Source organism: Tetranychus urticae, chromosome 1, assembly GCF_039701765.1.
Source record: "Tetranychus urticae isolate SD_2017Ah chromosome 1, NJAU_TeUrti_SD_1.0, whole genome shotgun sequence".
NCBI lineage: Eukaryota > Metazoa > Arthropoda > Arachnida > Trombidiformes > Tetranychidae > Tetranychus > Tetranychus urticae.
The window spans coordinates 27,665,345-27,689,862 of NC_142958.1; the positions used below are offsets into that span (position 1 = coordinate 27,665,345).

Sequence of the window (24,518 nt, forward strand, 5' to 3'; positions counted from 1 at the left end):
TTATGCTACCATTATTAAGGGTTGCTAGCTGGTAATCATCAAGTATAAAGCATCTCTACCCTCAAGATCTCAATAGTTGTAATCAAAAAGACAAAGTTTCATTCCATTCAATGTTGTGTCAATTAAAAAAGGAATTAAATTTAATTCAATTGACCGGTTCAACTAAAGTTAATCTATTCCGTTCACCTTATTCATCAATTCATTGATTTTTCAATTTTAAATCATGGATTTTGCTGCGCCCTTTGACAGAGAAGTTATTTTGGTTCAAAATAAAGCTGAAAAGGTTGCCTTAAAGTCATTCAAGGAAGAGATTAGAGCAACAATCGATGTGGAGCGTTTAGTTACCGAAACAAAGGTCATTCTTGATGTACCCGAAACATCGGTTCATCGGATTCTTGAAGTTGGTTTGCTTAAGGTAAGATTTTGGTAACCATCCGAGTTATTTTACAATTTGAAGAGGCAAGAAATGCTTTTTTTAATTGAATTGAGTATTCATAGTCTTTTATGATGTCTATTAGATTTGAAAGTACACAATTTTACTACCTTTAGATTATCTGGTTTATAATAAACTGTTAATATTAGTTGAGCTGATTGTAAATCCTACAAGGAAACTGTGAATACTTGAATTATCTCACCATGTGTATGCACCAGCAGAGTAATGATGTTTTGGTTTACACCGGTTTAGATGATGAATATTAACTTGATATTTTTACCATAAAAAACAGATTTTTGGACGAGCTTTTGATGTAAATCAATTCCGATCAGTTCTTTGTATCAGTGAAGATGGTAAGATTAACAATGGTTATAGAAATTGAAACTAATGAGGAAAATTTATCAACCCTGTAAATAGTTCCTAAATTGAAGGAAACGTTTCAAAGTTTAACATATGATCATAATGGTTTCTTTGCATTTGATCAATCTTGGATCTGTGTGACGTAAGTAAAACATGTTTATTCTTAATGTTGATCATGAAAGAAATTAATGATGAATTATCTGTTCCCTGGTTAGTGGAAGTTTGCCCTTTTTGTCTCAACGTTTAACAGGAATCATACGGTTAGACAGTCCAGTGAACTTTGGTGACAATGCAGCTGAAATACGGTTCATCATTATGGTTTTGGTTCCTATTAAAGAGGTAAAATTGAAACAAATGTTTAATCGATTACTAATTGATTTTATTTCCATTAGAAAGGAACCAAAAATGCATTTGAAACGGGACGAACTTTTGCAACGCTATTTACATCAGCTGAGTTCCGTAATAATTTGTTACAAGCCAAAAAAGCATCCGATTTTTTAGCCGTGATTCGTCGTCGAGTAGATGATTTACTCAGTGGTGGTAATGCCTTGGATCGAGTTTATTCCGTTGAACCAAGTCTTGGAGATAAATTTAAATTTACATTTTGTAAAGGAATCGCTGAAAATATTGTTCGTCGTGTAAAGTACTATCCAAGTGATTTTGTCGATGGATTAAAGGGTCCAAATACATTTCGTAAAACACTGGCGACAATATTATTCCTCTATTTTGCTTGCATTTTGCCTTGTGTTGCTTTTGGTGTTTTAGTGGACAAGACAACGGGAGGATTAATAGGTAAACCAGGAGGAAGGTGAAAAAATATATAATCTTGATTATTGATCCTTGATCTTGTTCATGGATATTAGATGCGAGACGGGCAATTATTGGTCAAGCTATTGGTGGCTTGTTTTTTGCTCTATTCAGTGGTCAACCTTTGGTTATCATTGCCACAACAGCACCTCTTTGTTTATTTACTAAAGGTGAGTATTCAAGTTTGATATAATCAAGAGATTTGGCCATTAATCATTCTTTTTCCAATTTTGATTCAGTTGTATACGAGATTGCCTCTGATTTTAATGTCGACTTTTATTCGATGTTTGCTTGTGTTGGTTTGTGGAACTCTTTTTTCGTTATCCTTTATGCACTATTTGATGTGTCAGTCGTAATGAAATGGTGTACAAGAAACACGGAAGAAATATTTGCCATTTTCATCTTTTTTGCCTTTTCCGTTGATGCACTTAAAGATGTTGTCTCAAGTATGTGATGTAAAAAAGTGTTGACTGATTTGGGTAAACAATTGTATTGACTTTTGCTTTTCTGGTTTTTTTTATAGATTTTAAAGAGTATTATCCTGGTTTCGGTTGTACTAAGGCCATCTTCGGTTTAGTTAATGGAACCAATCAGATCTTTTTAAGTGGAAATTCGAAAGAAATTAATGGGACAATAATTATCAACTCGACTGAAAGTTACTCCTTAATAGCTGAAGCGTTCAAATTTTGCCAACCACAATCTTGCCTTCTATTTATCCTTTTAATGCTGGGAACTCTTTGGTTAGCATTGAGTCTATATGAGTTCAATAAAACACCATTTTTGGGACCAACAAATCGTGAGATACTTTCCGATTATGCTTTACCCATAGCTGTTGTCGTATTTTCAGCAATCGGAAGTTTTCTTTTCAGTGTAAGAATAGATCTTTCGATCAAAAATGAATAATCATTTCTGAAAATGATTTGTTCAACACTAAATTTGTTTCCTATTTTGGCAAGTCAACTTATCCATTTACGTTTGCATTGCAGGCCATAGAAATAGAGAGTTTCAAGTTCAGCGATTCATTTACTTTTAAAATGGCATCGTTTGATTCATTGACTCCAGCATCGATCGCTGTTGCGGCTGGACTTGGTTTTGCGTTATCACTTCTCTTTTTTATGGATCAAAATATATCAGCTGCACTGGTAAACACACCTTATAATAATTTAAAAAAAGGATCCGGTTATCATCTAGATTTACTGATTGTTGGTATTTTAAATGCGTTTACGGCTCTCACTGGTTTACCTTGGATGCACGGTATTCTTCCTCATTCACCTTTACATGCTCGTTCTTTGGCTGATATTGAAGAGCGAGTGGAAAATGGATGTGTTAAACAGGTTGTCGTTTACGTACGAGAAACTCGCATCACTGGAATCATTGCTCACATCTTGATTGGACTATCGTTGTATCTTATCCCTTATCCTTTGGCTTATATACCAGTTCCAGTTTTAGATGGACTTTTCTTGTATTGTGCCTTTGCTTCACTCCGTGGAAATTCATTTTACGAACGTTTTCTCCTCTTGATCACTGAGCAAAATTCGTATCCACCGAATCACTACATTCGCCGATCACCTCAAAAGTATATCCATTACTTTACTGGTATTCAGATTGTCCAATTGGCCGTTTTATGTTTCTTTGGTTTCTTCAATTCTCCTTATGTTCAAATGGCTTTTCCAGTAATTATCGCACTCCTCATCCCGATCAGGTAATTATCTGGAGTAATGAGTAAATAATGAATCCAAATTGGCACTAATTGTATCACAATTGTTTCTCCTTTAAAGGCATCTATTGGTACCAAAGATAATCCCAAGGAAATATTTGCGAGCCATTGATGGTTACCATTGAAGATGTATTTTGAAAAGATGAAGATTCATTAAAGGATTGAATTTACATGGAAACAGGGAAAATTATTGTTGATCATGATTAGTAAATGTTTTACTAATCATGTATCATTATTTTATTTGTTTTTTGTTAATTTATCAATAATTTTTCCATTTCATTTACACTTTATTAAAGCAATAAACTTGTTGCATAATGATGATTATGTTTCTTTGATATTTAAGTTGAAAATAAACCTTCACAATGATGATAATTTGCCTAAAATATTTTTAGAGTTACTTCAATACTTTGTTAAGAAGAGTTAATTTTATTATGATAAATCGCTTTTTGTTTCAAATCGTAAATTGTTTGTTTTAAACATCTTTAAAGGTTGGTGATTTGATGAGTATGTAAGTTGGAACATGTGATTAATGAGAAAAAAAGAAGAAAAGAAAAAGAATGATGAGAATGAAGATAATTTGATGCCTGTCTGTGAATCAATTATTGTTTGCTCTCGATGAAATTTGCAAACAGTGATGACAATGATACGATAGTATAATTCATAGTTAATGAATGTGTACTTTTTGTGTTTGGATTTGAAAGGAGAGAAGAGTTAATATGTATAGAGAGACAGTAGACAAGACTCGTCATATTACACATTTTGGTATGTTGATGTGTAGCTTTTGTTAATAGATATCTTCATGTTTTTTGTTTGTAAATATATTTTTTTTAGTTTTGTCGCAATGTTTGATCTTGCATTGAGATGGGGAAAGTTCATGATATACAGGTGTATATAATTTTCTTAGTTTTGGTTTTATTAAAAAAAGAAACGAACAAGAAACTTGTTAACCTCTATCTTCTGCGGTTTTGTTTCTATCAGTTGTATCAATATTAAGTATTTTCAAAGGAGTTGTTGCAGAGGCTGCTTCAGGAAACCTTTCATAGTAGCGGTCAGATTTAAGGAATTTAACGGAAACAAGGTGACGTTCACACCACCAACCGTGAAGGGCAGCATAGGCATTGGTTGCAGACTCCAAAGAATCACATTTAAGATAAATAAAATACTCTTTCTCATCAGGTCCATCCATATCAATATGAAGAATACCATGATACTTATTTGGTGCGTATGCTGTACATTTTTCAATAATTGCATTACGTATCTGGGTTTTCCAATTTGGTGAAGCATTTTTACTGGGTATATTTCGTACTTTAAGAAATTCAGTTGGTGCCCTGGTATTTGAGTTTCTCGAACCATTGGATACACTAACTTTATTGTTGGCCGAACACTCTCCAGGAGTATTTGATGTAGAGTCGGACCCAAATGCTGATCCTTGCCATTCAATGATACCCGTTTTCATGGTAGTCGCATTCATACGAAACTCATTAAAACGATCCTTTGATGTTGAATTACCACACCACTTCCAAGTCTTAAATTCTTCGCCATTAATTTCTTCAATGATAGAATTTATATGATATTCATTATTTTCTATGTACTCTACAGCACTGGACCATATCCTTTTCCAGCGTGCATCTTTACGCTGTTGAGGAGTTAGAAGGGTATCTCTGATATTTATTACAGGCATTGAATAAGGTTCATCCGGAGATTGTAGTAGTTCGATAGATTTTCGAACGAGATCTTGGATGGCAGCTTGCTCTTCATTTTGCATCTGTTTCTTGTGGCTTATATATTTGATGACTGTAACAACAATTGTGACGATTAAAATAATTCCAGCGGTCAACTTTCCAGTTAGCCAGAAAAAAGATCGAAGCTTGAAACCCAATGACAATGGGATGGGATAAGCTCGGTAAACATAAAACGCGGCAATAATAGAGAAAAACAGTAAAAATACTCCAACAATACTGTACGAAGTCCATTCAGATATATTGACGGGTTCATTATTATTCATATACAACGATTTATCATTTGTTGTTGTTCCATTGTCAAAGCTTTGTTCTACAGCTCTAAGTTTAGTTGTTCGGTGAAAATGTGAAGAAAGTGAAGAAGGTGAAGAAGGTGAACGAGGTGAAGAAGGTAAAGAAGGTGAAGGAGATGAATAAGGAGAGTTTAAGGCACGGGTTTCACCTGGAATATATGAAAATGAATAAATATTATTAACAGTTCTTGAACATAATACTTCAAGTGATTCTTGTGAAATTGAACTTACCCTTCTCAATAAGAGAAATAAGCTTCTTCTCATAGACGCTCCGCGTGCTTGCGACAATGGGACCACAAACAAAACCATGATCTTTTCTTAATCTTTCAGCTAATTCCTTGTCAGTTAGTTTACTAACTTCTGATGGTTTAATGGACCGATCGCCACAGCTATTTCTCTTGGCCATATTTACTCTGATCGTTGCCAAGAAGTTGGTCTAGTTGGTTAAAAACACGCAAAAATTTATAATTAATGGTGATACTGGTAAAAAGAGAAAACTCGGACAAAAAGGCAAATACCGGGCAAGTAGGCAAATAACCGATGAAAATACAAATCCGGGGTAACGTTGTAAAAGTAACCGTCGGCTAATTTTCGCCTTCTAAGCTCGGCTTAAAGTCAGCTTAGCTCTTGAAACCATGACAACATTCAAGCAAAAAAAGATGTTTAATTAACACAATTAACTTATTGCATCAGTAAGATTGGAGAGATTTAACATTGATTCCTGTGAAGCTTAATCAAAATCAAACATATCACTAATGAAAGTATAATTGTATTTCAACTGTTCAAAGCTGACTTGAAAATTATTTGCTTGATTGTTAACATCATGAACTGATTTACGAACTACTCAATGATATGATTTAAACCATTTTAACATCTTAATAAGATGATGAAACATCTCTTTTATTGTTTTTGATGTTTCGTACATAAACTTGTAAATGAGTGTCAATATTAACAAACGGTTAAAAAATTTATATTTATTGTTCACTGAACGTTTGATTTTCAATTGTTTGATCTTAAATATTTTCAGTCTTTTTTCAAAATTTCAATTTGTTTTAATTTCTTCATTTTTTTAGTTTAAATGATGCAATGGTTACAAGAGCTAAGCTGGCTTAAAGTCTAGAGTAAAGTCAGCCGACGGTTATCTGTAGCCTTGCCCATAATTAATGCGTCTTAAATCTGGAAAATTATAAAAGCTAAAAAAATGGATTGTATTTTTACAATCAACATGCGAGTCTACATCAGATAAATTTGTCTGAAAAGTTCTGAGTGCAAGCCATTTCTAAAATTGTCCTTTGATTGTCTAACAATTAATTTGTTGATCACTTGTTTGATTAATAATTTGTTTCCTTGCTAAAAGATGGAGCTAAATAAACCGATAAAAATGACTGTCAAATTTTAGTTTAAATAATTTTGGTAATTTAATACAATAATGACATCATTCATCAATATGATGAAATTTTAAATTTTATTGCAGATATCGTCAGATTTAAGTGTGGAAGTGATTCTGTCGAAGCTTTGTCTTATTTCAAATAGACATTAAATATGGCGGATTAACCATTTTGGCAAAAATAGATGATAAAGTCTCTAACCATATGATCATAATCCAGTGACGCCGTAATCTTGGACCAGTTATTTGCAGTTAAGTGATCGTGATTTTCAGTAAAAACTGGTCTTAATTCAATAATTTCTCAGTAATTCCAGCCTGGAAAATCAGGAAACTCCATATTTGGCTATTTTCAACCTACGTTTCAACATGGATCTTCAAAGATTTACAATTATCAAGCAAAAGCAGATCTCGACTGTTTCATCGTAAAACCTTAAAGAGCTTCATTCAAATTCATCTTTTCTGTGTCTAATAGATGAAGCTCAGATTTCAAAATTGGTTATTTTAAAGCAATTTGCTGTTCGCTTGAATGAAGATCATTGTGATTTACAGTTTCATGATCAAACAATGGAATGTAATTTTTATAAATTGTACACTCAATATGCACAAGTAGCAAATTGTAGTGAAAAAATACAGAGGAAGATTGCTCAACTTGATGAATATCGCGATTAAATCACTTTCACAGTTAATCAATCAGTCAATTATTAAACTGTGTACAAAGGCTATTTAAGCATTTGGTAATGATGAACAATAAAGCTAATCAACAGTTGTCTCTCAATTGGTTAACAATTGTATCAATATCATGAACAGCTTATTATAGAATCACTTAGTTACAATTAAATATCAATTGAAAAAGGTTTTCAGTGTTTCTTTGTTTGCTTATAAAGATGATCTTTTTCAGTATTCCTAATCATTGAATCACTATTATACTTTACTCGACTCATTTGCCAGGTAATAGAGACACACCTTTCCAGTACAAATCCTCTTAAATCAATCGACAGTAGATTGACTTTAACATTTCTCATTGTTAATCAACTTAATCAGCAAAAACTGATTATCTTCAACTTACCCCTTCTCGACACTCCCATCATCTTCAAGTGTATCAATTGATGTAAGTTGATCATGCAATAATCATCATCAATCAATTATCTTAGTTCACCTGAAAAATCCTTGAAGATAATATTGTAATATTGAACCTTCAATCGTTTCAATAAAATTCAATTTCAAAGTAAACCTCAATTTTGAAGAAGTAAATATTGTATTAATTGATTTACAGATTTCAATCATTTCTGTCTAATGTTCAAAAATCATTTATTGTGCTCATGGAAATCATGTTTAGCCTTTTACTGTTTACTATTTACCACAACAATCAAGGTTCTATCTGCATTCAATCATGATTTATTTACGGATTGATATAAATATTAATATTGGTTTTTAAAATCCAAAAATACATCTCAATGGCTTTGTAATGCAACCTTTTTCAATCACAATTTAAACTATGAAATTCATTGTAATCATTTCCACTTATCACTGTTAAATTGTTTTACCTTTAGGATTAGGATAAAGATAATTATTGTGAGCTGTAAAAACAGATTTACTGGATTAGCTATTTGATAATACAAATATCAAATATGGTTCATTCAGTGGAGTAATATTTCAATGGTTGAGGTAAATCTTGCAGGTTGACTCTCACAGTCTCTCACCGAGTCTCTCCTTTATATAAACTGTATTAATTTTCTTGCTATTTGATCAATCTGATTAATTAACTAACCACTTGAATTGAGGAAACATCTTTAAACATTCATTAATTAGTTTTCTAATTAATTTAATCGTTTACTTTGCTTTTGTTTCTCAAGTTGATGTATTGGTTTCTTTAAAAAGACTTCTCATCACAACATCAACATTCAACAACACATGTAATATTGTTACGCCGGTAAACTCATAAAAACAATTGTTTATGCTTTTCTGCATCAATTGTAATTACAATTTAACTTGATATTGAACTATCAACCGTTTCCAACATGATCTTCAATAACTCTATACACCGAATCAACATTAATCTCAATCAACAAGTAATAACTAAATTATAACTTGTGCTTTGTAAATTTACTGTTTCTTTATTTTCTGACTTTATCCTTTGTCTTTTTGGCCAATCACAGTCAATCTATTTATTTTAGCTTTTTTTTCGTACATGAGTCAAGTTTTTCATTTCTTTGTTTCAATTCATCTTTAATTTTTATATTCATCCACTGATTTTATTAATTTATTATAACAACATGATGACTTCATGCATCTCCTTTATTAAAGTAAGATGGATCTTTGGTCTAATGGCCTTTTGGGGGCTATTTTTCAACTATGCAACTAAAGTGATACTTTCCGCTACGCTGGAAGCAATGGTTACTTCAGAGTTTCATGCAAAATCTGAATTGGCCTCATCCTCTTCCCTGTTATCACCATCATCCCTATCGCCGAATTCACCCTCAAATGGTACATTATTATCTGCTGATCCACATATCCAGCATCATCTAACAGTTCATCATAACGTTAACAAGACTATCCTGTCGAGCCGGTCATTTACTAGTCAGTTATACTCTTATCAAGTCTATGATTGGTCTTTTGAGACTCAAAATTCATTGAAAGAAGCCTTCTTCTATGGTTATATCATGACTGGTGTTATTGGTGGACGATTAGCTGAAAGGTTTAGCGTTAAACACACTGTTGGTACTACAGTATTCATCTCATCCCTTTTGTCGCTGACTATTCCCTTTATCGCATCTTATGGTCCATCTGCTGTTTTCTTAGCTCGTCTTCTCCAAGGTTTAGCCAACGGAATGATTGATCCTGGCCTGAATACAATCTTTTCCCGTTATATTCCTATTAATGAACGATCCCTTTGGGGATCGATTGTTTATTCTGGATCTTCTCTTGGTACAATGATTATGTTGATCGCAACCGGATCTTTATGTCAATATCATTCACTTGGAGGCTGGAAATTGGCCTTTTATTTTCATGGTGTAATGGGTCTCATTTGGTATACTATTTGGCAAATAACAATTGCTGAAAGGCCACAGAATCATTGGTTCATCCGAGAATCTGAATTGCTAGAAATTCAAGCTGGTACTCAATTAGATGCTTCCAAAAAGGTATGCTTAATATAATCATTTTATCATAAAATTTTGCTTGTCCATTAAGGTTATGTAATGTTACAAGAATGCTAGATAATGTTGCTAACTAATGGACCACTAATTATGGCTACTAATGGTTAATATTCATTAATAATTGCTAGGATTTAGAATATGATTTGACTATCATCATCAAAAAATATTAATCAGTACTTTTCTTATCAATCACAGCTATTACCATGATAGAATCATAAGTAAATAAGATGATATCAACGTGAGATTAAAGTCAAGGTGCATGTGAGAGAAATAAGCTTCGACTTGTGCAGAACAAAAAAACACTTGGATTAATCATACGAATCGCACTAATTCCACCTAAATCCTAGTTCAGTATTAGTCTAGTGATTAAATTGGAATGTGATTGGGAAAAATAAATCAGTGAAAGTGAAGGAAAATTTGCATTCAATGTTCAGGGGAAACCTTTTATTCCAAAAGGGAAAATTTTAAACCATTAAACAATTTCAATGGAAGCTAGAAATATTAATAATTTTAATTTTTCTTCACATTGTACATTATACATAATTTATTAACCAGAAAATTTTCTCAGCCAAATTTAAATTATATCTTTCAAGTCTACTCTTGGTAAATTAATTTAACATAGACATAAATTTCAGCTGACGTTGATTTTTTGGAGAAGTGCGTGATTAAACTGTGAATGGGTCAAAGTATAAAAAGAGTTTATGAGAAATGATTGAAATCATTTCCATCTGTGGTTATTCACTCAGTAAATATGTAATAAAATAATTTAATGCATGGTGAATTGGTGATTATATAACTGATAAACTTGATTATTGTTGTCTGCAATTGGCAAGCATAAATTGTGCTCGAGAAACAATTGATGGACTAAACTTTTACCTTTCAAGCTGATTTTTAACTTACAATCTTACCTCAACGAAGATTGATCATGATTAATTATGATTATTGTGTGATTTTTAATACTATCTACTGATTGATCAGAACATCTAACAATATCACCATCATTTTATCACCATTTACTTGAGGCTCCTGCGATCATGATTGATTTAAAAATTGCCATTTCAATTGTTTTCCTTAGAATCCTTTTAGTTAAGCAACAATTTACGCAAAATTTGATTAATTCTCTTTATTTATTGTATTCATTACACAATTTACTAATTCCAAGTATTATTTGTCTTATTTGTTCACAGTCTCATCCGATTCCATGGAAACAAATTGTAACCAACCTTCCATTTCTTGCAATGGTTTTTGCAAGTTTCGTCTACAATTGGGCTTATCTTACAATGTTAACTCAACTTCCGAGCTATTTTCACCGAGTTTTGGGTCTAGATGTTTCTAAGGTAATTGGACAATTGGTTTAACAAAAGCATATTTCAAACAGCAATCAAAGAATCCAATTATTGCATGATTTAAGATGAAATTAACATAAGCGATTAGGAAAGGATTAGGATCTAAGGTTGAATTTTGTTTACTCTGTTAGTGTGTGAATGTTAACCAGTAATATTGTTCAATATTTGTAGACTAAATCCAGTCAAATCCACAGTTGTTTAGCTCTTTGATTGTACAAACAATCACGTTAATTTTCATCATTACAACCTTGATTGAAAACAAAAACAGGAAAACAAGAGTATTAAGAGTTATTTAAACAACTGCCACAAGCAGTTATGAGATTTAAAGCACGAGGGCGGAGCCCGAGTGAATTTTATCTCATAACTGCGAGGGGCAGTTGTTTAAAAAATTTACGTAACGATGTCCATTGAGAGAAGCCGAAGAGAGAGAGAAATGAAAGAGAATGAAGATGAAGAGAGATAAGGTGAAGAAAGATAAGGACAAGATAGAGAAGATAGAGAGTGAAAAGAGAAAGAAAGAGAAAGAAAGAGAGGAGAAAGAGATTGAAGAACAAGAAAAAGAAAAGAAAGCAAGAGAAGACCAAAACAATGCATATTAACTGTGCGATTAAACAGTGTCTGTTAAATGTGCCACATTATGTAGTTTAACCATTGCTGATAAGTTGATTTATCAACCACTGAGTTATGTAACTGCTTTTATCTGGAAGGGAAAATTTATACGGACAAGTTTAATGATTACGATTACGATTACGATTTAAAGATCAGTATACACGCGAAGGTTTTGTTTTCTTAGTCGTTATTTATCTTGCTGTCTCTATTTTCAAAACACAATTAGATTGAAACTGAAATATTCCGAGGTCAATGAACAGTTATTCAATATTTACTTATTAATAATCCTTTATCTAAGGTGAACTGATGGTTAAATTGTCTCTGCAAACAGTTAATATATGATAGCAATTTGTATCTAATTGTAAACCATAATTCTTACATGATGTAAAAAAACATTCATTTAAGTGTATAATTAGGAAGCCATACAGATTTAAAAGTAATTTGATGACTGCTGATTGATTATTATTGGAATCTAATAACCAATTGATCAGCAGAATTTTATTTTTAACCGAGATTTACTTTACCTGAATCAATCTGGAGCTGATATTGCAACAATAATTTATTCTTTGGTTTTTACTGTTTAATCATTGCTTATTCATTCAATCTTATTAATTAACATTTTTTTGATTTCCAATTTACAGTCTGACATAATTTCAAGTCTTCCTTATATCGCTCAAAGCATAATGGGTTACATTGGTGGAATGGTTCTTGATCGTCTTCGTAAAAATGGACGTTTCTCCATCACGTTCCTTCGCAAAACATTCAATTCAATCGGTAAGAATCAGTGATTACATAGTGATCACATGCACTATTAACTTCATTACATTATCATGATTATTAGTTACAAACGGTTGTTTCTTTAATTGACAATCGTTAGATGGCGTTAATTTTTACCGCTCATCAAGACTTAATCATCCATTTCATTGTAAACATGTGGATATAATATTAGATAATAGAGTTAACTCAAAATTTATATTAATTTGTTTTTCCTTATTTCACTTCTAGGTTTTATTGGTCCAGCCATATGTTTGGTAATCAATTGTTTTTCGGGACGCAATCAAACTCTTGCTGTTACTCTGATCACTATGAACTTGGGTCTTTGTGGTTTTGCTATCTCTGGATTTAAAATAACTAATGTTGACCTCAGTCCAACTTTTGCTGGAACTCTTTTAGGAATAGCAAATACAATTGGTAATGTGCCTGGTATTTTAGCTCCTATGTTGGTGTCAACTTTGGTTCATGAAGGTAATTCAATATCTGAATGGAATAGTGTATTCTTGGTTGCAGCTGGTCTTTTTGTGATTGGGACAATTGTTTTCGTACTGTTTGGATCGGCTGATCTTCAACCCTGGGATCCAGGACACTTTAATTATCGCCCTAACAACATTAAAATCAAAAAGATTGACCCAAATGGAAAGGAAACTCGAATTGCAACTATAGAAATGAAATGCAGTGGTGATTTGAATGCTAAGATAAAACAAAATAATGTGTAGCAATGATATTTAACATTTGTTAAATATTCCTTTTATTTTTTGCGTTTTTTCATTGTAATTGACACATGAATTGAAATTATTCATCAATCATGATATCAAGCAGTAATATATTTTGTTTGTTTATCAGTTGAGTTTATAAATATTAACTGTTGGAGGCTGCTCAAGGTATCTCGAATTGTATCGTATCATATTGTATTTTGTATCAACCAAACATCCTCAAAGTCAATCAATTTACTGTGATACATCATTAACTTGAGGTATCATTGTCATTTTAAAATTAATTTTCAACGCATTTTCATGCTTAGATTAACTCACTATTGAGAAAAAAGTTCATCAATTTTACTTTATGATAACTAAACAAATCAAACTAATTATAATTGTAAATAATGTAACAATTTTTAAACAATGACAAAAAAAATTATTCAAAAATCAAAAGCTAAACAAAAAATATCAAAGATTAAAATATATAACTCATCCCCTTCCAAAACTGTTAACTTGAAACTTTATTCAAATGCAGTAAATCAATTAATCAACTTTTCTCGTTGATTTATACAAACCGATTGGTAATCATTTTAAATATCTTCAAGGAATGACATTAATCTGTAATCAAAAATTGCTCAGTAATGTTAATGTCGACTATGAAGGTTAGCTGAAATGAAGGTGGTAAAGGATATTGTCAGTTGATCAATTTTCATTTTTAAATTTGATTCGTTTTCTGAATTCTCAAAGTTAATCCAATTAGCATTAATATTAAAAAATAATGATTACGAATTAAATAGAGTGAGATGAAGAAGCAATTGACAATGCAAAGTATGCATAATGTGATAATACACTTGTCTTAAAAGTATTACTAATAGTAATATGAATCTGATGTAGCAATCAACGAGCTCATCCTTATTATTGATTGTGCAAAGAAATGGAAAGAGACGAAGATGATGATGAAGATGATGATGTAGATGATGATGAAGATGATTGTGATAGTGATGATGAAAATGAATATGTAAAACACTTTGTCTTGGTCCAGGTTAAATTTAATTGTCTTAGATGATCATTTAAAGGGATTCAAAGTCACCAATGTATATAAAAAGCAAGCAACCAATTGGCCTGATTAACTTTCTTCAAACATAATCTTCTCCTCATCAACATCATTATTATCATCCTAATCATCGTCAATTTAAAAGTCCCAGTTCACATTAACAATGGATCTCAAGCTAATAATTCAAAATTGCTTCAAGTAGATCTACCAATGGTAAACTCATCTCAATACCCATTGAACTATTAACTTCAACCCAAACCAGCAACAAGCTATTTTTTCAACAAAAGTAACCTCAACAAAGTTGCTTCAAATAAATGATAATCAATTGTTGAATCTTAAAATTAGCCTTAATTACCAAAATTGGTAAAAGTTTAATAATTTATCATTACTGATCAATTGGTTTGCTGGTGACTTGGATTTGGTTGGGTCAAGTCAAGATGAATAGCTTTCCTTATGGTATGTACGGTAATCGACCTCCTATGTTACCAAATTATGGTTACAGTGGTGATCCTTATATGCAAAGGCCTTTAATGCCTTGGACTTTTCCACCAAATGCTACAATCGTCGACACTGTCCCTCAAGAGATGAGATACATGGTGCCAGATCATTGGTACCGATTTCCACCCATTAATCCTCTTTGGTACAGTCTTCTTGGGGTAACCATGATTGTCTTGGGTTCAATTTCAATCACTGGTAATGGAATCGTTCTTTACCTGATGACTTCAGTTAAATCTTTGCGAACTCCAACAAACATTTTAATCTGTAATCTAGCTTTCTCTGATTTCATGATGATGGCCTTTAACATGACTACAATGGCAATCAATTCATTTGCCCAGACTTGGGCCCTTGGACCTTTCATGTATGTTTTACCAATTTTTGTCTCCTCATTCCATTTGTCTATTACAACTTTAACCCATTTTTTTGTATCCAAGTAGAGATAAATTTGATTCTAATTGTTTTACTTCTTTGAAGGTGTGAATTTTACGGTATGTGGGGATCACTCTTTGGATGTGGATCGGTTTGGTCACTTGTTTTCATAACCCGTGATCGATATAATGTGATTGTTAGAGGAATGTCTGCTGGTAGATTAACAATTAAAAAATCCTTGGCTCAAGTATTATTTATCTGGTTTTACTCGGTTGCTTGGACCATAATACCTTTTTTTGGCTGGTCACGGTATGTTCCTGAAGGTAACATGACTTCATGTACCATTGATTATCTCTCCAAAGACTTGTGGAACGCTTCCTATACCGTTGTTTACGCTGTGGCTGTTTACTTTCTTCCCTTATTCACACTGGTTTACCATTATTATTACATTGTCTGTGCCGTTGCTACCCATGAACGTACCTTACGTGAACAAGCTAAAAAGATGAATGTCGCCTCCCTTAGAGCCAATGCAGACGCAAACAAGGAATCAGCTGATATTCGTATAGCTAAAGTTGCCATGATGACTGTTGGCCTTTGGTTTATGGCTTGGACTCCATACTGTACCCTGGCTTTCCTTGGTATCTTCACTGACGGTGACTACCTAACACCCATGGTGTCCATTTGGGGTGCAGTGTTTGCCAAATCAGCTGCATGTTACAATCCAATTGTCTATGCCTTAAGTCATCCCAAATATCGTTCTGCTTTGTTCACCAGATTTCCTTCCTTGGCTTGTGGTGTTGGTGCCGTTGAACCAGTTGTCGATGATGATGCTAAATCGGAAATGTCAGTGGCCACAACCTTCTCGGATCATACATCAGCTCCTTGACCCATTCAACCATAATAAAACAATATATCGCTATCTAATACATAACACACGCATATATAATATATTTATACGTGTTTATATGTTTTAAATGTGTAAACATGTGGAAACAAAAATCAATGTTATATTTGTTAAGACTCAAAATTGTAAGTAATCCATTTATTATCATTTATTTTAAAAAGATGATTATCCTGATCAACAGTTTCACTATCATTTAGACTGCAATCATTTTGGTAGGTTACACTGTTACTATTCAGAATTTTTCTGTTCATTTTTGCCTCACCAATCAATTTACTTTTCATCTGTTTTTATCGATTTCATTTCCTATTAATAATATGTTTCATCTATCTTTAACAGCTATTAAATGATTAACAAATAGTCTTGACAAGTTAACATAATATTACTTAACCTTTATCATTTGTTTACAGTTATAGTTGCAATGTTGATGAAATTTATTGCAATGTAAAACAACTAATAAAGCTTCCAACTTAAAGTTGACTTTAAATGACATTTACCATGAATACCTGAAATTCAATAATTTCAAACAAGACTCAATTGACTTCACAATTTCAAGTTAAACGTAACAATTGATTAATAGCAATCTTCAATGGTGATCAATTCATTCTTAATCAATATGGTTTTCCAGTCATTTTTGTACAAATCTGGTTTATAACAGGTTTCAACCCATTTCACTCTCAATGCTTTGGATAAATTGAAACAGATTCAGTGATATAAATTGATAGATTAAATTTAGATTCAAAATTTGGTAAAGACTGAGCTTTGGCAATTTAATATTTCAATCAAATGCTAAATAAACATACAAGACATTTGATGTTTAGTGATGTTTATAATGAGCATTAGTAGATGAAAACCTAACAATTCAAAAGGATGTTTTATTAAAGAGCTTGTCTAAATTGAGATGAGATTAGAAACAATTTTGATTATTGGCTATTCAGTTAGTTACCTGAGTCTAAAAATCTATCAAATAGCTGTTAAGATGATCTTATTGTTACAACTTTCTTATGTCAATCTAAATCCAATTAAATATCAATCGATTTGCTTGAGATGCTTGTCCCTTTAAGTGAAAATGCTGAAAAAAGGCTTCACAATTCAATCATCCGACAAAATGAGAGTAAGTCGTAAGTTGTACAAACTACCGATTGTTAAATTATATTATATTATAATGATACTATAATGTATTGCCAATTATATGCAATTTAGTGTCTAGATTCAAACAATGACTACTTTTTGGAGAGTAGAGCGAGGAAACAGCAAAAAGGTCAGTAACACACAACCAATCTCAATTGACAAATTATATCGTTTCCAAGTTTTTTTTTCATTCTCATGAAAAATGTTGACTCGATGTTGAACCGATTCTCCAAAAGCCAAGATTAACTTGATTAACGGCATTAATCTCGATATAAAACAAAGTTGAAAGTTTAACAGTCCATCAATGAAAAAGACACTGAAAAAAATACAAGAAAAAATAAATGAAATTAATCTACTTTTAGGTTGACATTTCCGAGTTCAAGACTTTAAACGATTGTATTGAAGCTTAAATTGACTCGAAAAAAACTTTATTCAAAAATCATCATTATCTACCAATTGAACAATGGAATGTTGTTTCAAATTGAAAATTACATTGTTCATTTTCCAATAGAGTGTAATGAACGTTCTCAATGAAGCAGGAAGATTTTATAATTGCTATTGAATTTTTTTTGTAAATCGTTGATTTTGTAATGCTTGGAAAAGGGTAGAATAAACATTTGAACAAAAAACATGATAAAAAGTCTACTGATATGATTGTATAAAAAATATTGAGAAATTATCAAAAACTCTTTGCTCTCAAATGAACTTTTTTGAGATAAAGATTGGAACAAAAAAAGCTTCATTTCGATTTGTTTTGTGCCTTAAAGAAGTTTCCAAAAAGTGGACCATGTAGATTATTATCCTGTACCCATGAAGTCAAATTGAAATTGTAACGATTCTGAGACCAATCTTTAGTCGTAACTGGTCCTTCATCTGATTGGAGATAAATCAAGCTAATATATCTATGGAGTCCGTGGTCCATTGGTGGTTTAGGTCCAAAGTAAGGACAAGCTACTTCACCTTGAGTCATGTTGCTACCAGGAATATTTACAACCATCCAATGAAGCACAGTGCCCTTGTCTTTTGGTGCATCCGGATCAATCATGACAACTGAATAATGTTCATACCAACCAGAATGGTAATTAAATACAACCGGTTCCTTAGCTGTTTGGTTAGGAGTCAACTCGTTACCACAGGAAACTTGTAAATCCCCTGCATATTCAATATCAACGAGAGCCAAATAGTGTTCACTAAAATCTAAAGATAAATCATCGATGATTTTATTTTCACGGAATACATCTTCAATGGTTACATTGGGACGACACTCGATTGTCGGGGTGTAATCCTCTTCTTCAGCTGATGTTATCTCTCCAGATGATTGGCCAGCAGTTGAGGTAGAGTTGTCATCGGCAAAAGTGCAGCTGGATGAGCATAAGAGAGCCAAAAGCACCAGTAGCACAAAATTATGCCAATTTAACATGTCCAGTTAATTAATTTGACAATTTACAGTAAACACACAATGTATTGTTGAACAAATAAAGTACAATTACTTAAGTGATAGAATGGGAAAGAGTTGAATTAGTGTTGCTGTTGTTGCCAATACAGACGATCTAACAAAAATAAAGCCAGACACTGTTCCCTCCTTTTTAACTCAACACCGTGGCCATTATGATCATGGTTTTCCACGCCTTTACTCCTTGACAAGTATATTTATTCAGGATAACGTTAAAATTGTTAACTCTTGTACCTAATTGCAAGTTTAGCGGAAAAAAATGAATAATATGTTCAACACAATAAACTATTATATAAAATAAATAATCACAATACCAACCGTTAAAAAGGCACATGTAAACCAATGTACAAAGGTAAAGTTGAAAAATAAACGGAGTTAAGACCAATGACATAACCAACCCATGAACACAATGGACACCCAGAAATAAACATACAATAAACAATTTCAATAGTTCACTCTTCTTCAATGATTAAAATTAATTATAAATCACCAATCTAAATTGGTTGAAGCAAAAAACAAACAAAAAAAACTGCTGATTTCATTTTGATTCCGATAACCTTAAAAAAAGAGTTATTTCCATCTGGTGGCAACAGTGGACATTGTGATTAACTTGTATCCATTTAATCAGGAAGTTAATTGATTTGCTCGAGTTGTACAATTCATTTAACGTTAATTTTAATGGTAAAATAAGACAACCTATTGACTTCAACTGACATTGAATAATTCCTGTTGTTTAACTTTCAAAATTAGCCCATTTTGAACTCCAAACAACTCGCGAAAAAAAAGACAAACAAAAGACAATCTAAATTTTGAAAAGCAACAAAATGCAATTATCCAATGGATGATTAACCTTGATTATTCAATAATCAAAAAAACATTGAGTGTCAAAAAATTTAGTCTTGTCATCTTAAAGTGTCAAAAGTGTTCCAATGTTTCAAAATGGATCAAATTAAATCAAAATATAGCCTCAAAATGCCTGTAAATCACCCTGTTAGAGGCAGAATTGTAAAATTAAATTTACCGGTTAACCTTTTAAAATAAATTAACCCAATTTTCATAAAATACCCAAAAATTCAACTCTAATTTGATTGATTAAAATGCTCGCTCATTTGACAGATTGAAACAAATGTAATCCAACAAAACATGTAAAACCTTTCTCAATGTAACCTTTTCTGATTCACTATGATTTACCAGATTAAATGCTATAAATAATTCAAACACAATTAACCTCCATGAAAAGCCTAATTGTCCAGAAATGATTTAAATTGTACTCTTAAGGTTAATCAATCGATGAGCTTCTTCTTTCTTTCTGATTTCATGCAAAAGCTTCATTGGATTGGTTAAATAAAATAAAAAAAAGTAATGAAATGATAATGATTGATGAAAATAAAATGTTTATTATTCCAACTGATTCAAAGTCTGTTTTAACAATTAATAATCAATTGATATCGTGCTTCATCAAATTATCAACATTATTCATGATTATCATGATAATAAATATTATCTGATAATAATTGATCCATCAGCAAGAGACAAAATAAAGATTGAACCTTTAGAGTTGGATAAGCATTGAAAAATAAAGATAGTAAATCAATAGTTGGTCTCATGTTTCATTGAAACATTCACTGAATAATCATGATCATCTTCATGATGATCATCATAATTATCTGCCATCGTCTTCCAGAAATCATTCAATACTTAATCAACTTACCTTTTTTTCAACATTTAAATTCAAACTCGCAATTGTCTTTGAAAAGGAAAAAATTGTTTCTTCATTGATCATAACCATAACCTATTGATTAACCCAACTTTTTTTAATGATTTCATTTTCACCTGAATTTTGAGAACCTTGAAGATGATCAACCACCAAGATACTTGTTGACTTCATTTCAATATCACAATTGTTCAAGTAAACTCCTGGATTCACCATATTCAACCTTTAACCATTTGTTGTGACAATTTTACCCAAATGTTTGCTTATAATTTTATTTACCGGTTAACTTGATCATTACATTGTTACCATTTCAATAAACTGTTCAACCATTGGAAATAATTTGAGGCAATGACTTTGATTCAGGTTGAATCAAATGACCGGACAATAGGATATCATCACAACGGTAAGTCAACAATTCATTTTCATTCAACTCTCTAAATTTAATGTCAAGTCCGACTCCAATCTACAAAGGTTTGTAAAACTGTTAACATTTACATTATAAATTCAACTATTAATTTACAGTTGATTTGAACTGTGTTGATTAAGATTCCTAATTTTGTTATTGTAAGCCTTTACGTTTAACTCGTATCAACTTTGATTATACCAATGGATTCACTTTTTGGGTTCAATTGAAATAGTAAAATTGGGTTCTTTGGGAAAATTTTAATCTACCATTTTTGGACTTGATTTTGTTTCAATTAATATTTTCATTTAAATTTTTCTTGTTTCAGAATCTCAAGTTAAAGATCGACCTTTCGTAAGCTTTGTCCTTCTTTCACTTTCCATTTTCCTAATTATTGCATTATTACCGTTATCACTTCTCTTCGTGGTTGAGGTAAATTTAACACAACTGCAGATATCGATTTGACAACTATAAGATCAATAACAGCTTTTCTGGAAATGTTAAAAAAATAAAATTAAAAAATTTTAGACTGGTTACAAATATAAGCAATTAAAGGATAAAAAAAGAGTAAATTTAGATAATTAAGCGACTAATGTCTTGATTGAAACAGGAAACTTATTGAAAGTTTTACAGTTTAACATTTACCATGTTGAATCTATTGATTAAAGTTGTATTGATCTTTGTGGTTAACCAGGGCAATTATGAGTGTATGAATACTGAATGAAGTATCATTAAGAAATAAACACAAACACTGAACTTGAAAGTAAAATAAAAATTAACTTCCATTATTGATCAAATGTCATCAATCAATTACAGATAATCAAAGAGTACGAAAGAGCAGTTGTATTCCGGTTAGGTCGACTTAAAAAAGGTGGTGTTGAAGGACCAGGGGTTCATGTACTCATTCCTTGTATTGATACACTGAGTAAAGTAGATTTGAGAACAATAACATTTGATGTTCCACCCCAAGAGGTATGTAAATAAATTATTAAACCAATTGTAATTCAAAACAATAGCCAACACACATTACCATAGAAAGCGTCAAATCAAAATTACTATCATCACAGCATTTAGCATTATTAAGGACCAATTTATCACGACAAGAGTTGGATCAGCAAGAGTTTCTCATTACAAGATGGTTTTAGATTGATTAAAAACATAATTAGATGTAAATCTAAGTTAATTTAGATAAATTTTAACAAAATATTTAACAAAATATGAACAAAACAATTAGTAAACAAAAAAGACTCAAAGACCAAATAGAGCAACGCTGCCATCTCTGTTATTGTAAAATAACTATTTAACGTTACTTTTTGTTTGTTGACATTAGATGGTCATTAAGTTTATGCTAATTTAACTTTTTATAATTACCATCTAAGATGTCCAAAGTATCATCAATCAAGTGATTATTATGGTCAATTATACGTCTTAATTGGCTAAGTAATTGGCTAAGTTTTCTATTCAAGTGTACATTAATTTTAAAGTATTTTGCTTTTGTTTTCTACTTTCAGATTTTAACAAGTGACTCTGTAACGGTGTCTGTTGATGCTGTTGTTTATTTCCGAATATGTAATCCTATTTTCGCTGTGACAAATGTTCAAGATTATCGTCGATCAACTCAACTATTAGCTGCTACAACTTTACGGAATGTTCTTGGTGGTAAAAGTTTGTCTCAATTGCTAAGTGAACTTGATACAATCAGTCAAATATTAAAATCAAATTTGGATACAACCACAGAATCATGGGGAGTTAAAGTTGAACGAGTTGAGATGTAAGTCTATTTTTTTCATTAACCCTTTGTTGCTACCCTGATATTAATATTTAAAGTTGAAGCTTTAATAAGAAAAGTAAACGTAGAATTGTTTACGAATCAAATCTTGAATCGAATCGCCGTTAAACAGGAAAGCCAATTTATTTTCCTATGCAGTCTTGTTTACCGTTTACTTTTTACCGATTATTGAGAAAATCAGTGTTTACTTTTGAGCAATTCACTTTCTCCATAACTACCAAATAGTAATTGTTTCAAGACATTATGTACAAGTAAGATTGTCATAAATTGTGAAATCAAATTAATGATCTTGTTAATGAATAAAATATTAGAATAGGTCATTAATTTTTAGGATATGCTTGTTTCTCAAATCTAACCCTGAAATTGCCTTGCTTTACCAACAACATAATGACAGTATAAATAATCAATCAGCGATACTCCAACATTTAATTATCGATGGAATCGCTTTTGCATTTCATCATCAATCAAATCAAACAATAAAACCTACATTGATTGTAAATTCGTAAAAAAATCGATCAGTATAGCAATGAAACTGTCTCCTGAAATCAATAATTGAAAATCATCATCAGGTAAAATTGATGTTACCGTGAAAGCAAAAATCGTAAAGATTACCAATAAAATTATGTCAATTTTTTTGCTGTTATTTATTATTTTCAAACAATGTCTAATCTTTCCGTCTCTTTTTTTTCAACAGTAAAGACATTCGCTTACCGACCCAGTTACAGCGTGCGATGGCAGCGGAAGCAGAGGCAATGAGAGAGGCTCGGGCAAAGGTCATTGCATCTGAAGGTGAACAAAAGGCATCTCGAGCTTTGAGGGCAGCATCAGAAATTATGGTCGAATCGCCTGCAGCTTTGCAATTACGTTATCTTCAAACACTGAACACAATTGCGGCAGAAAAAACGTCTACCATTATTTACCCGATTCCGATTGACATGTTCAGTGCTTACATTGATTTCCAGGAAAAAGATAAAGTAACTAATCCTAAAGCCTCATCATCAACTTTACCCACTCTGAGTTCATCAACTGTAGCAACAACTGTCATTGCATCTGATGGCGAACCAAGTTCATCGAGTTAATTAAAAATGATGGAAAAGAGTTGATTTTGTGATAATTACAGACATAAAACGATAATAACAATCACTAATTTAAATATTATTTATGTTATTAAGTAATAGTGTAATATCATTTTTTAATTCAACAAGTTTGCTGCTCATCAAGATTGCTGTTAATCAACAAATAAACCATTATCCAATTAACTATCCTCGTTTCATTGAAAAAAAGCAAAGACGATAATTTAGTGAGAAAATTAATGTTTATTTATAAATTTCACTTTAAAATAATTGATTTGGTAGATACATTGAAATAATTATGTTGGCTTGATGCATTATTTACAGAGAAAGGACGACTTCAGCTGAATCCATTTTGATGATTTATCAACCATTCTCAGGATAGTTAAGATGAAATTCATTTTTGACTAGAGATCACCTCATCCATATGAATCTTTCAATCATTCAATGATTGAATCTTCATTGATTTTTTGTTTTATTTACAATAAGATATTTCTTGATATAAATACGAGACAATATACAAAAACGGGAAAAAGATGTGAAAAAGTATTCGACCATTCCAATTCTGATTTATCTTCTGAATAAACCGATGGAAATTAGCTGTTGAATATTGCTGATATGAGATGTAAAATCACCGAATATTGATGAAAATCAATTTTTGACCGGCACTTATCCAAATTCACATGAAGAAATAAATTAAACACAGGAAAATTTCAACTGTGGTAAGCACTTGGACCTGATGTGATCCAATCCAGCTTGTCTTGTTTCCAAGTCGAGCTTCATGTTCAGGCTCGTATGTTTAGTTTTTGGACACG

The 24,518-nt window shown here is 31.7% G+C and overlaps 6 protein-coding genes and 1 long non-coding RNA gene across 7 annotated transcripts; 4 read left to right on the plus strand and 3 right to left on the minus strand.

Moving 5' to 3' along the window:
- The first annotated feature begins 1 nt into the window (after position 1).
- LOC107364463 (solute carrier family 4 member 11) lies at positions 2–3,635 on the plus strand. Its single transcript, XM_015931810.3, has 10 exons — positions 2–415; positions 726–786; positions 851–935; positions 1,009–1,132; positions 1,186–1,585; positions 1,657–1,770; positions 1,840–2,046; positions 2,124–2,470; positions 2,587–3,302; positions 3,379–3,635. The coding sequence occupies exons 1-10, from the start codon at positions 224–226 to the stop codon at positions 3,440–3,442; spliced, it is 2,310 nt and encodes a 769-aa protein (XP_015787296.1). The 5' UTR covers positions 2–223; the 3' UTR covers positions 3,443–3,635.
- Positions 3,636–4,209: 574 nt separating this feature from the next.
- MAN1 (LEM domain-containing inner nuclear membrane protein MAN1) lies at positions 4,210–5,838 on the minus strand. The gene is made up of 2 exons (XM_015931811.2): positions 5,581–5,838; positions 4,210–5,498 (listed from the first exon to the last, which is right to left on the minus strand). Exons 1-2 carry the CDS (start codon positions 5,753–5,755, stop codon positions 4,261–4,263), a joined length of 1,413 nt encoding a protein of 470 aa, XP_015787297.2. The 5' UTR covers positions 5,756–5,838; the 3' UTR covers positions 4,210–4,260.
- A 2,533-nt stretch (positions 5,839–8,371) lies between these two features.
- LOC107364442 (sialin) lies at positions 8,372–13,826 on the plus strand. The gene is made up of 4 exons (XM_015931786.3): positions 8,372–9,876; positions 11,079–11,228; positions 12,488–12,620; positions 12,852–13,826. The coding sequence occupies exons 1-4, from the start codon at positions 9,010–9,012 to the stop codon at positions 13,337–13,339; spliced, it is 1,638 nt and encodes a 545-aa protein (XP_015787272.2). The 5' UTR covers positions 8,372–9,009; the 3' UTR covers positions 13,340–13,826.
- Positions 13,827–14,311: 485 nt separating this feature from the next.
- Positions 14,312–16,660, plus strand: LOC107364443 (ocellar opsin-like). The gene is made up of 2 exons (XM_015931787.3): positions 14,312–15,234; positions 15,348–16,660. Exons 1-2 carry the CDS (start codon positions 14,813–14,815, stop codon positions 16,126–16,128), a joined length of 1,203 nt encoding a protein of 400 aa, XP_015787273.1. The 5' UTR covers positions 14,312–14,812; the 3' UTR covers positions 16,129–16,660.
- Positions 16,661–17,680: 1,020 nt separating this feature from the next.
- Positions 17,681–19,549, minus strand: LOC107364445 (protein D3). Its single transcript, XM_015931789.2, has 2 exons — positions 19,046–19,549; positions 17,681–18,961 (listed from the first exon to the last, which is right to left on the minus strand). Exon 2 carries the CDS (start codon positions 18,692–18,694, stop codon positions 18,014–18,016), a length of 681 nt encoding a protein of 226 aa, XP_015787275.2. The 5' UTR covers positions 18,695–18,961; positions 19,046–19,549; the 3' UTR covers positions 17,681–18,013.
- Positions 19,550–20,370: 821 nt separating this feature from the next.
- On the plus strand, positions 20,371–23,892 carry LOC107364444 (band 7 protein AGAP004871). The gene is made up of 5 exons (XM_015931788.3): positions 20,371–20,844; positions 21,173–21,276; positions 21,661–21,816; positions 22,356–22,615; positions 23,328–23,892. The coding sequence occupies exons 1-5, from the start codon at positions 20,790–20,792 to the stop codon at positions 23,710–23,712; spliced, it is 960 nt and encodes a 319-aa protein (XP_015787274.1). The 5' UTR covers positions 20,371–20,789; the 3' UTR covers positions 23,713–23,892.
- LOC149094875 (uncharacterized) lies at positions 20,697–21,667 on the minus strand. Its single transcript, XR_016198187.1, has 2 exons — positions 21,490–21,667; positions 20,697–21,335 (listed from the first exon to the last, which is right to left on the minus strand). It is a non-coding gene; the product is annotated as an uncharacterized LOC149094875 (long non-coding RNA).
- Positions 23,893–24,518: the final 626 nt, after the last annotated feature.

Excerpts from the sequence above, each read along its gene's own strand:
- MAN1 (XM_015931811.2), bottom strand. The coding sequence starts at position 5,755 with ATGGCCAAGAGAAATAGCTGTGGCGATCGGTCCATTAAACCATCAGAA. Across the intron at positions 5,499-5,580 it reads TATTTCTCTTATTGAGAAGG|GTGAAACCCGTGCCTTAAAC; the intron begins GTAAGTTCAATT and ends CATATATTCCAG.
- LOC107364463 (XM_015931810.3), top strand. The coding sequence starts at position 224 with ATGGATTTTGCTGCGCCCTTTGACAGAGAAGTTATTTTGGTTCAAAAT. Across the intron at positions 1,586-1,656 it reads GACAACGGGAGGATTAATAG|ATGCGAGACGGGCAATTATT; the intron begins GTAAACCAGGAG and ends CATGGATATTAG. Across the intron at positions 1,771-1,839 it reads TCTTTGTTTATTTACTAAAG|TTGTATACGAGATTGCCTCT; the intron begins GTGAGTATTCAA and ends ATTTTGATTCAG.
- LOC107364445 (XM_015931789.2), bottom strand. The coding sequence starts at position 18,694 with ATGTTAAATTGGCATAATTTTGTGCTACTGGTGCTTTTGGCTCTCTTA.
- LOC107364442 (XM_015931786.3), top strand. The coding sequence starts at position 9,010 with ATGATGACTTCATGCATCTCCTTTATTAAAGTAAGATGGATCTTTGGT. Across the intron at positions 11,229-12,487 it reads TGGGTCTAGATGTTTCTAAG|TCTGACATAATTTCAAGTCT; the intron begins GTAATTGGACAA and ends TCCAATTTACAG. Across the intron at positions 12,621-12,851 it reads CAAAACATTCAATTCAATCG|GTTTTATTGGTCCAGCCATA; the intron begins GTAAGAATCAGT and ends TTTCACTTCTAG.
- LOC107364444 (XM_015931788.3), top strand. The coding sequence starts at position 20,790 with ATGACTTTGATTCAGGTTGAATCAAATGACCGGACAATAGGATATCAT. Across the intron at positions 21,277-21,660 it reads CACTTCTCTTCGTGGTTGAG|ATAATCAAAGAGTACGAAAG; the intron begins GTAAATTTAACA and ends AATCAATTACAG. Across the intron at positions 21,817-22,355 it reads TTGATGTTCCACCCCAAGAG|ATTTTAACAAGTGACTCTGT; the intron begins GTATGTAAATAA and ends TTCTACTTTCAG.
- LOC107364443 (XM_015931787.3), top strand. The coding sequence starts at position 14,813 with ATGAATAGCTTTCCTTATGGTATGTACGGTAATCGACCTCCTATGTTA. Across the intron at positions 15,235-15,347 it reads TGGGCCCTTGGACCTTTCAT|GTGTGAATTTTACGGTATGT; the intron begins GTATGTTTTACC and ends ACTTCTTTGAAG.